The 12,410-nt window shown below is 36.5% G+C and overlaps 1 protein-coding gene across 10 annotated transcripts in view; it reads left to right on the forward strand.

Moving 5' to 3' along the window:
* Positions 1-12,410, forward strand: part of STK33 (serine/threonine kinase 33) — a 199,526-nt gene that overhangs the window by 95,590 nt on the left and 91,526 nt on the right. For 8 of the 10 annotated variants that reach the window (XM_069554488.1, XM_069554489.1, XM_069554490.1 and 5 more), the window contains 3 exons: positions 3,107-3,501; positions 4,816-4,929; positions 11,592-11,705. In XM_069554488.1, coding sequence (XP_069410589.1) covers positions 3,277-3,501; positions 4,816-4,929; positions 11,592-11,705 — 453 coding nt within the window. In that variant the 5' untranslated portion in view covers positions 3,107-3,276. The remainder of the gene's footprint in view (positions 1-3,106; positions 3,502-4,815; positions 4,930-11,591; positions 11,706-12,410) is intronic. The other 2 variants (XM_069554494.1, XM_069554493.1) reach the window with 1 other exon arrangement.

Raw genomic sequence — 12,410 nt, forward strand, 5'->3', positions numbered from 1 at the left:
ACAGGCTTATATATTTAACCTGAAATGCAAAGCATTTTCTTCCAAGGCCTAAAGTTAAATCATTTTTCAGTGTGCATAAAGGTACATTCTGAGTTTTGTTTGTCTTGCTACATATACTTGGAAAACAAGGTCAAGCATTTGTTAAAATGTGTGTATGTTGGCATCAGTTGCATTCTTTTTTCCCTCTGCCTGTCTGAAGGGTACCCTTGATGTACCTTTTCCAGTGCTCACCATTATGGGTTTTAATCACATCAGTAGGATTTTTTGTACTGCTTTGGTGAAAGGTCATACTTATTGGGCTGACTTGCCTATTTATTTCTATCTAGTAATCTTAGAATATGCTGTTACCTAGGATAAAGATAAATACAGGCACACCATTTAGGATTTTTGCATCTCTTCACAGAAAAGATTGGCATATAAGAGCTCCTCTGTTTTTGAGAACACTGCCATGATCTGATTTTGGTTATTCTAACTGAATGAAACGAATTGGATGGCTTTCATTGCTATGAAACAGTTTGTGTACTTAGTCACTTAGTTGTGTCCTACCCTTTGTGACTCATTGGCCTGCCAGCCTCTTCTGTCCATGGGAATTTTTAGGCAAGAATACTGAAGTAGGTTGCTATTTCTTTCTCCAGGAGATCTTCCAGACCCAGGAATCTAACCGTGTGTCTCCTGCATTGCAGGCAGATTCTTTACCCACTGAGCCTTCGAGGAAGCCTCATGAAACAATTTACATATATGGAAATAATCTGTTCCCTAAAAGTAGGAAGGAACCTGATACAGAACTTCCCAAGTGAAATGATAAATGCTGTGAACAAAAATAAAGCAAAGTAAGGGAACAGAATGAATGGCCTGCTATTTCAGATGAGATGGTTAGAAGAGGTCTCTCAGATGAGCAGAAATCACCATGAAGTGAGGGAGCAAGCCATGCAAATATCTGAGGAAAGCGCATCCTAGCAGAGGAAGCAAGGGCCAAAGCCGCGAGAAGGCACTGTGCTTGGCATATGCAAGGAACAGCAAGGAGACCAGTGTATTTAGAGCAAGGGAGAGAGTGGAGAGAGAAATCTGAGAGGGAGTGAAGGTTCAGTTTATTTGAAGCCTTATAGGCAAAATTCAACAGAACCTACATTTCTTTTTCATTTCTGTTCATCTTAAATTTTGTTTTTTAATATGTTTTTCTCTTTCTTTGATTTGACTTCTCATGTAGTATTTTTTTTGTTCTTTCTTTTTCTATTTTTAATAAAGTTTTAAGAATAAAAGTTTTTCTTTAAGTACAACTTTGCTTGCATTCTGTAAGGTTCATGGCCAGAAGTCAACTGCAAGGGATGTGCAGAAATGGAGGATTTTAGTTAGCATATTGCTATCCCAGACAGAATTAGGGTTCTGTTAATAAGGAAGAGTGGGGGAATAAATATTGGATAAACTACTAGCAATATCTTTCACAAAATCCTTTGGGCCTGGAAGATTTTCCTATAGATTCCCAAGCTGTACAGACTATTACAAAGCTTCATGAGATGGAAGGATAGCCAATTTATTTTATAAAACTGCCAGAATCTTGTATCAAAACCTGATAAAGATGAGTGAAAAGGAAAATTAGAGACCAGTTTAACTTATGAATATAACTGTGAAAAGTCAGAATACAAACATTTCAATTTTTCAGCACATTGAATCATCCATCATGATCATGTAGGGTTCATCACCAAAATGCAAGAGTGCTTTAATATTAAGAAAGCTTTTAATACCATAGAACATACCAAAAAATCAAATAAGAAAAATATGATAATCACGATAGGTAAAGATTTGATCAAAGTCAATCCTTATTTTTGATTAGAAAACCAATCTTAGATAACTAAAGCTAGAAATTTATTTCTTTAATGAAATAAAGATATCTAGCTCCTATTCTGGTCAAGTTTATTCCAGTTCGAAGAACAAAGGTATATTCTATATATCCCCAGACTTATCAATCTATGACTTCAAAATATGCTTTCAAGTAATATCTGAAGTAGGATGGCAGGGAACCATGATGCTGTACTCCCAGTTACTTCTGGAAGTTTCTCAGTTTCTTTTTCATGTGCTGCAGAACACATCCCCCCTCATTCCTAAACTCACATGTTTCCAACTTGCCACTATACATATTGCTGCAATAACTGGTTAGGTAGAATGATGGGCATACCTGTTTATTTAGGGAAAAGTAGCACACACTAGTTCCTGTTTTTCTATTTGAGAGTAAAAATAAGATACTTCTGATATTGCCTTTGAACTTTTAGCATTAGATAGCTTTATAGAATCAAATTACCTACTCCTTTGTGAAATGTATGGTATGGATTTGGGGCATTCCAGGTGACTCAGTGGTAAAGAATCTGCCTGCCAATGAAGGAGACACAGGTTCTCAATCCCTGGGTTGAGAAGATCCCCTGGAGGAGGAAATGGCAACCCACTCCAGTATTCTTGCCCGGAGAATCCCATGGACAGAGAAGCCTGGTGAGCTATATAGTGCATGGGGTGTAAAGAGTCAGACATGACTTAGCGACTGAGTGCACCACAACATGGATTTACTCTGATGGTATGTAGACAGAGGCTCATTAACTTTTGAAACCACAGTAATGTGTGTTTTATACAAGTATTTTAAAGCCTTTTTTATTTACTACAACCCACCTTATGAAATGCATTTTATATTGTGACCAAGTGTACACACACACATACACACACACACATGTTCTATACATTCATAACTAAGTAATTTTTTTAAAGTTTCATAAACCGTACCAAGGAGCTATGCAAAATGCTCTCATATATTTATCTATTTTATTCTACTTTATTTTTAAAAATTTGTACCAACCCACCGAATTTCCTTAGACCACACTTTTTAGCAGTTCAGAAGGTGATTCTTTGGGCTGTTAAATAAATATCCGGAGTTCAAGGAATCAATTCTGGAAGATAAGAATGTATTGGTTTTTAGAAATGTATTCTAATTTCATTGTAAATATTAACTTTTCATGTATAGGCAGGATGCTTTTGGTGCTAGTTGCTAGTTTGTCTTTGATTTCTAGGAGAGTGATAGGATAAGAAAGAATTTTCTAAATGGAGATTTCTTTTCTTCCTGCAGCTCTCATGTGTGACTGGAAGTGGAGTGCATCATTAACCTAAGGACCTCACCACTTGGAAGTTACAGTTTTCACCACCAGCCTACCTTTTCCTTTTCGGTCTGGTTCTTTTCCTCAAACAGCAGAAACATCTTTCTTTTAATAAAGTTGCTTTTGTTGCAGAGTTAAGCAAATGGCTGATAGCAGCTGTGGTAAAAAATCCACAAAGTGCCCCCACTGCTCATCTGCTTCTCAGAAAAATGCACTTTGTACATGTTCTTGTAAAACAAAGCTTTCTCCAATGTCAGTGGTGGAAATGTCACAGACATCAAGCACAGGCAGTTCAGAATTTACATTTTCACCAGAAAAAAAAAAAGAAAAAGGAGCCAGCAAAGATGTTACCTCTGGAAAAGATTCGGTAAATATTAAAGATTCTACATCTCAACACAAGTTGATGTCCCATTCCCTAATCCCATCCCTGCATTCATCCTTATCCATGGGTCAGTGCCTTCTTTACTATTAAGGTAACATTTCTTTCTTACAGAAGAGGTAAGATAAATCAGTTGATAATTTCTTTCATTCTGTTAACCAACCACTGCCCCAAATTAATGATTTCCTAGGATTATAAGTAATTTGGAATGTTATTCCAGCTTTTATTTAAAAAATGGTTTATATGGAAATTGATCGGTTTTCAAATTGAATTAAACCTGAATTTGGGGGCGTTTTCTTCAACTGATGCAGAATGAGATTTATGATTGTGGTTAAATACAGGGTGGTTATTATTTAAGACAGTTCCTGGTTATCTAGATGGAATATCAAATATACCTTACAAAATTGATTTGCCTTAGTTACAATCTGTGAATATGCAGTTGGACAGGTTTGGGTATGTTTGCCTTTATAGAGAAGAGGCACTCTGGAAGATTGTCATTGATAGAGCATAAATTTGGAGACAGAGAGCAGTAAGTTTAAGAAAAGTTAGGTTATCAGTCCTCAAATTTATACCTTTTTCAAATTTTCACTATAAACAGTTATTTCTGAATTGTATTATGGTATAGTTATTGCCATATAGATGTCTCTGAGTGAATTGTTGCTATGTTATTTTCATTCAAAGAATATTTTGTGACTGTCTGGTCAGTAATTTCTTGTGTATAACCTATTTGAGATGATTGTTATGTCTTGAAACAAGAGTGATTGAGAAAACTGTGAAGTTGCCTTCTCTTGTGATTTTAAAGATTTTAAGTCTTGATTTATCTTCTGTGCAGGTCATCATGTAGAATTGCCTGGATTCAGGGGATTAGATTGAATAACTTCCTAAGGCCTCTTTTAGCCTAATGAGTGAATGAATTATATAGGGCTTTGAATTTGAAAAAGGCAATAAACTATCTTGTATACAATAAATATCTTGACACGTATTAAATTTTTTCAGATTATCTAAATTAGGGTTCTTACTTTGTTTGATCTTCCTGGTGGCTCAGATGGTAAAGCATCTGCCTGCAATGTGGGAGACCCGGGTTCTATTCCTGGGTTGGGAAGATCCCCTGGAGAAGGAAATGGCAATCCACTCCAGCACTCTTGCCTGGAAAATCCCTTGAATGGAGGAGCCTGATAGGCTACAGTCCATGGGGTCACAAAGAGTTGGACACGACTGAGCTACTTCACTTTCTTTCACTTCACTTTGTCAACAAGTATATTGTATCTTAATATTAATATCAAAATTTCTTTTTGGTTCAAGCCCTCAAAATCTTCAAATGTAGAGAGAAAACCATCTCAACAACAGTGGGGTCGGGGCAACTTCACAGAAGGAAAAATTCCTCACATAAGGATGGACAATGGAGCTGCTATTCAGGTATATAGAGGCCAAACTGAAGCTACTAGAACATTTTCAAATTTCTTCTAAGTCAATGTTCATGACAAATGTGATTTAAAAAGTCTGTCTGTAGGGAAAGAAAAGAAAAGAAGAAACTTAACTATTTTTAAGATTGTTGAAGTCTTTACTAAAGCAACTGCGGACTAATTATTTTTTTCTGTTCATAGAGATGTAACTTGACTTGCGTAATTAAGTGGAGGACATTTATTAGATAAAATGAGAGCATTTGGTCTCCAGGTCTTGCCGGTTGCTGAGGGCAGTTGTGAAATCTTTATATAGACCTATTTGAGAGGAAGAGAGAGACCAGATGACTTAGATGGTTTGGCTCTTCACTTCTTTGATGACCAGTAGGGAGGCCAAAATTTCCCTCGTGGACTTGCCCATTTTTTCCCAGCTTGTGATTGAATGAATACCAATATTATTCTTCCCAGGATTCTAGTTCTTATATGCAAATATGACTTAAATTAAATACCATCTTAGAAATTAAAATGTGTTCCTTTAATCCTAGATTGAAGGAACTACAATAGGAACAACTACAAGAGGAAAATTCCATTAATGTTAAATAACTTTGAACAATTCTTTTAAAAAATATTTAGCAATCTACTTGAAGTGATCAGAAAAACTTTCTAAGAAACTCTGACCTGAAAGCTTAAATCTTCCCCTGTGAAAGATTTTGTTAAGTCTTACAAAATCTTGCAAAAGACCTACATTAAAAAAAAAATCCACAAATTTACTGTTTTAAATTTGGTCATAAGAGCTTATTTTTTTTTCTTTTTTTTAAATTATTTTTTTATTTTTTATTTTTTTTAATTTTTATTTTTACTTTATTTTACTTTACAATACTGTATTGGTTTTGCCATACATTGACATGAATCCACCACGGGTGTACATGCGATCCCAAACATGAACCCCCCTCCCACCTCCCTCCCCACAACATCCCTCTGGGTCATTCCCGTGTACCAGCCCCAAGCATGCTGTATCCTGCATTGGACATAGACTGGCGATTCGATTCTTACATGATAGTATACATGTTTCAATGCCATTCTCCCAAATCATCCCACCCTCTCCCTCTCCCTCTGAGTCCAAAAGTCTGCTCTACACATCTGTGTCTCCTTTTGCTGTCTTGCATACAGGGTCATCATTGCCATCTTTCTAAATTCCATATATATGTGTTAGTATACTTTATTGGTGTTTTTCTTTCTGGCTTACTTCACTCTGTATTATCGGCTCCAGTTTCATCCATCTCATCAGAACTGATTCAAATGTATTCTTTTTAATGGCTGAGTAATACTCCATTGTGTATATGTACCACAGCTTTCTTATCCATTCATCTGCAGATGGACATCTAGGTTGTTTCCATGTCCTGGCTATTATAAACAGTGCTGCAATGAACATTGGGGTACATGTGTCTCTTTCAATTCTGGTTTCCTTGGTGTGTATGCCCAGCAGTGGGATTGCTGGGTCATATGGCAGTTCTATTTGCAGTTTTTTAAGGAATCTCCACACTGTTCTCCATAGTGGCTGTACTAGTTTGCATTCCCACCAACAGTGTAGGAGGGTTCCCTTTTCTTCACACCCTCTCCAGCATTTATTACTTGCAGATTTTTGGATCGCAGACATTCTGACTGGTGTGAAGTGGTACCTCATTGTGGTTTTGATTTGCATTTCTCTAATAATGAGTGATGTTGAGCATCTTTTCATGTGTTTGTTAGCCATCCGTATGTCTTCTTTGGAGAAATGTTTATTTAGTTCTTTGGCCCATTTTTTGATTGGGTCGTTTATTTTTCTGGAATTGAGTTGCATAAGTTGCTTGTATATTTTTGAGATTAGCTGTTTGTCAGTTGTTTCATTTGCTATTATTTTCTCCCATTCAGAAGGCTGTCTTTTCACCTTGCTTATATTTTCCTTTGTTGTGCAGAAGCTTTTAATTTTAATTAGATCCCATTTGTTTATTTTTGCTTTTATTTCCAGAATTCTGGGGGGTGGATCATAGAGGATCCTGCTGTGATTTATGTCGGAGAGTGTTTTGCCTATGTTCTCCTCTAGGAGTTTTATAGTTTCTGGTCTTACATTTAGATCTTTAATCCATTTTGAGTTTATTTTTGTGTGCAGTGTTAGAAAGTGATCTAGTCTCATTCTTTTACAAGTGGTTGACCAGTTTTCCCAGCACCACTTGTTAAAGAGATTGTCTTTACTCCATTGTATATTCTTGCCTCCTTTGTCAAAGATAAGGTGTCCACATGTGTGTGGATTTATCTCTGGGCTTTCTATTTTGTTCCATTGACCTATATGTCTGTCTTTATGCCAGTACCATACTGTCTTGATGACTGTGGCTTTGTAGTAGAGCCTGAAGTCAGGCAAGTTGATTCCTCCAGTTCCATTCTTCTTTCTCAAGATTGCTTTGGCAATTCGAGTTTTTTTGTATTTCCATACAAATCTTGAAATTATTTTTTCTAGTTCTGTGAAAAATATGGCTGGTAGCTTGATAGGGATTGCATTGAATTTGTAAATTGCTTTGGGTAGTATACTCATTTTCACTATATTGATTCTTCCAATCCATGAACATGGTATATTTCTCCATCTATTAGTGTCCTCTTTGATTTCTTTCACCAGTGTTTTATAGTTTTCTATATATAGGTCTTTAGTTTCTTTAGGTAGATATATTCCTAAGTATTTTATTCTTTTCGTTGCAATGGTGAATGGAATTGTTTCCTTAATTTCTTTTTCTACTTTCTCATTATTAGTGTATAGGAATGCTAAAGAAGGCCACTACATAATGATCAAAGGATCAATCCAAGAAGAAGATATAACAATTATAAATATATATGCACTCAATATAGGAGCACCGCAATATGTAAGACAAATGCTAACAAGTATGAAAGGGGAAATTAACAATAACACATTAATAGTGGGAGACTTTAATACCCCACTCACACCTATGGACAGATCAACTAAACAGAAAATTAACAAAGAAACACAAACTTTAAATGATACATTAGACCAGTTAGACTTAATTGATATCTATAGGACATTTCACCCCAAAACAATGAATTTCACCTTTTTCTCAAGTGCTCATGGAACCTTCTCCAGGATAGATCACATCCTGGGCCATAAATCTAACTTTGATAAATTTAAAAAAATTGAAATCATTCCAAGCATCTTTTCTGACCATAATGCATTAAGATTAGATCTCAATTACAGGAAAAAAACTATTAAAAATTCCAACATATGGAGGTTGAACAACACACTTCTGAATAACCAACAAATCACAGAATAAATCAAAAAAGAAATCAAAATATGCATAGAAACGAATGAAAATGAAAACACAACAACCCCAAACCTGTGGGACACTATAAAAGCAGTGCTAAGAGGAAAGTTCATAGCACTACAGGCATACCTCAAGAAACAAGAAAAAAGTCAAATAAATAACCTAATTCTATACCTAAAGCAACTAGAAAAGGAAGAATTGGAGAACCCCAGAGTTAGTAGAAGGAAAGAAATCTTAAAAATTAGGGCAGAAATAAATGCAAAAGAAACAAAAGAGACCATAGCAAAAATCAACAAAGCCAAAAGCTGGTTCTTTGAAAGGATAAATAAAATTGACAAACCATTAGCCAGACTCATCAAGAAGCAAAGAGAGAAAAATCAAATCAATAAAATTAGAAATGAAAATGGAGAGATCACAACAGACAACACAGAAATACAAAGGATCATAAGAGACTACTATCAGCAATTATATGCCAATAAAATGGACAACGTGGAAGAAATGGACAAATTCTTAGAAAAGTACAATATTCCAAAACTGAACCAGGAAGAAATAGAAAATCTTAACAGACCCATCACAAGCACGGAGATTGAAACTGTAATCAGAAATCTTCCAGCAAACAAAAGCCCAGGTCCAGACGCCTTCACAGCTGAAATCTACCAAAAATTTCAAGAAGAGCTAACACCTATCCTCCTCAAACTCTTCCAGAAAATTGCAGAGGAAGGTAAACTTCCAAACTCATTCTATGAGGCCACCATCACCCTAATACCAAAACCTGATAAAGATGCCACAAAAAAAGAAAACTACAGGCCAATATCACTGATGAACATTCCTTTTCCCTTCCATTTCTTCCTTCTCCTTTTTCCTCATGCAAAAATCCTCCACAAAATTCTAGCAATCAGAATCCAACAACACACTAAAAAGATCATCCACCATGACCAAGTGGGCTTTATCCCAGGGATGCAAGGATTCTTCAATATCCGCAAATCAATTAATGTAATTCACCACATTAACAAATTGAAAAATAAAAGCCATATGATTATCTCAGTAGATGCAGAGAAGGCCTTTGACAAAAATCAACATCCATTTATGATTAAAACTCTCCAGAAAGCAGGAATAGAAGGAACATACCTCAACATAATAAAAGCTATATATGACAAACCCACAGCAAACATTATCCTCAATGGTGAAAAATTGAAAGCATTTCCCCTAAAGTCAGGAACAAGACAAGGGTGCCCACTTTCACCGCTACTATTCAACATAGTTCTGGAAGTTTTGGCCACAGCAATCAGAGCACAAAAAGAAATAAAAGGAATCCAAATTGGAAAAGAAGAAGTAAAACTCTCACTGTTTGCAGATGACATGATCCTCAACATAGAAAACCCTAAAGACTCCACCAGAAAATTAGTAGAGCTAATCAATGAATATAGTAAAGTTGCAGGATATAAAATCAACACACATAAGAGCTTTTGTAAAAGAAAAATGTATTCATTTATCAGCTCACTCATTCATTCCTTGATTGGATTATGGGAAAAATTCTCAGTTTTCCTTCTTTTCTTTGCCTTTGTTCTCCCGCATGCTTCTCAGGAGCCATCTCTTTCATACCATTTTCCCTTATGTTCCCAGAATTTTAGCTCTGGTCTCTGGCCCCAATGTCATTTTGTTTTTTTTCTTTTAACTTAAGACTGTATGACTTAAGTAAAAATTTTCTCTCTTGAGTTACAAATGGTGTTGTGCAGTCACTGTGTCTGACTCTGCTGGACGGCAGCGTGCCAGGCTCTGTCCTCCACTGTCCTCCAGAGTTTGTTCAAATTCATGTCCATTGAGCCAGACATGAGACAAGCAATAAAAAAACAGGAATTATGTTTTATTCATCTTTGTAGTCCCCAAAGTATTTATCACAAGAAGATAGCTAAGAAAAATCCACATGTTGAAGCTGAACATTTTTCTTTTCTTCTTTTTTCTTTCCCTTTCTGTGTCTTCCCTTCTCGCCTTGTGTCTCTTTCCTTTCCTTGGTTCCTCTCTTCTTCTCTCTCCTCCCTTCCATTTCTTCCTTCTCCTTTTTCCTCATGCACTAAGCATGACTATTTTGCTTACAAGGTTTCAGGCAGGCTTTTTAAAGGATAAAAAAGAAACACCTTTATAAGGTGTTTCTAGACCGTCTTGGAAGGAAAAAATTGAGTCCAAATATTTGTAAGCTAGAGAGTAAATAATAGTGTTTGAGGACCAATGCATACATGTTGAAAAAAGTCAAAAGGACAATCACCATGGTGCAGAGTTAGGCAGAAAAGCCCTTTGTGAAGTAGGTAAGTAATTAGTTGGATACTCCATCTTCTTTTACAAAAGTCAGAAAGGAATGTAAGCAGGAAAAAATATGAAGTCTAGCAGTAATTTATCTGTTGCAGGGTGCAGATGAAAGTAGTCACACAGGGGGAATCTGGCATCTCTAAGGCAGGCTCTAAGAAGTCTCCAAGAGAGACTTCCTCCAGTGACATTAGCTCAGGGGTTCTCTTCTGTTCTAATCACTGGGCATAATGGGTCTAGAAACTCTTGTTAATGCCCTGGAGTTGATTTAGATTAGGGAGACTGGCTCTCTCCAACAAAATTCACAAGAACTGAAAGTGTAAATGAGTTACCTGCTTGTTATTTTACAACATGAAATGGAATGCTGGTATTGTCAAGACCAGTGCATTCCGTCTTTGTAAGCAGGAGTGAAGTGATAAACAGAAGGATCCTTGGTTTGGATAATGTTACTATGGATGGTTTTAATTTTTTTCTAAATGCTTATTTAAAAACTTTAATAAATATAAAAAAGGATTTATATGATCCTTTTCCTAAAACAAAACAAATAAAACAACAAAAATGATTATTTAGTAGAAACAATGAAGAGAAAGGTTACCTGGTAAACAGGAAAGCAGTTGTCTAGTGGTTAATATGTGTTGACTTTATAGTATAGTTCTCAGAGTTTGGGAATAATTTTTTGGACAACTTATTTTATACAAACAGTATATATTTATATATTTGTATACATGTTTTAATAGTCCGTTCTTCTTCTTGTGAAAACATTTCTTTAATATTATAGTTTATGAGAGTTTCATTTTTTATATATTTGAAGTTTTCCACGTTTCCTCATTAGGATTTTTATGGTTTTTCTCTAAAGGATATTTAATTAGACTCATCAAAACTTATTTTTGCTTAATTAAGATGTTTTTATTTATACTGAAGCAAATATGTGGTGTCGGTGCCTTCTATTTGATTTTGCCCTGGAGCACAGTCACTCTTCCCTTGGGTGGATGCCTGTCAGTATTATACGTTTATTTGTCATACCTGATGAGTGGCAGAGAAAGACAAAAGAACTCTTATTTTTTTAATCTAGGAAATCTATACCTTTGGAAGAGTACTGGGACAAGGGAGCTTTGGAATGGTCATTGAAGCCATAGACAAGGAAAGAGAAACTAAGTGGGCAATTAAAAAAGTGAACAAAGAAAAGGTAAGGCTTCTTAGCATCATACTGAGGGTGCAGTTCTACTGCAAGGTCGGGTAGGCAGTACAGTTTTTCACACTAATGCAGCTGACCCTTAGGGACAGACCCTGGGCTGTTGCCCTGGAGAAATGTGGGTATTTCTCTAGCCTTCTGGGCTTCCCTCATAGCTTAGTGGGTAAAGAATCCACCTGCAATGCAGGAGACCCCCGTTCAATTCCTGGGCTGGAAAGATCTGCTGGAGAAGGGATAGGCCACTCACTCCAATATTCCTGGGCTTCCCCTGTGGCTCAGCTTGTAAAGAATCTGCCTGCAATGTGGGAGACCTGGGTTCGATTGGGAAGATCCCCTGTAGAAGGGAAAGGCTTCAGTTCAGTCATATCCAACTCTTTGCGACCGCATGGGCTGCACGCAGCATGCCAGACCTCCCTGTCCATCAACTCCTGGAGTTTACTCAAACTCATGTCCATTGAGTAGGTGATACCATCCAACCATCTCATCCTCTGTTGTCCCTTTCTCCTGCCTTCAATCTTTCCCAGCACCAGGGTCTTTTCAAATGAGTCAGCTCTTCGCATCAGGTGGCCAAAGTATTGGAGTTTCAGCTTCAGCATCAGTCCTTCCAGTGAATATTCAGGACTGATTTCCTTTAGGATGGACTGGTTGGATATCCCATACAGTCCAAGGGACTCTCAAGAGTCTCCTCCAATACCACAG

Source organism: Ovis canadensis, chromosome 15 (genome assembly GCF_042477335.2).
Source record: "Ovis canadensis isolate MfBH-ARS-UI-01 breed Bighorn chromosome 15, ARS-UI_OviCan_v2, whole genome shotgun sequence".
NCBI lineage: Eukaryota > Metazoa > Chordata > Mammalia > Artiodactyla > Bovidae > Ovis > Ovis canadensis.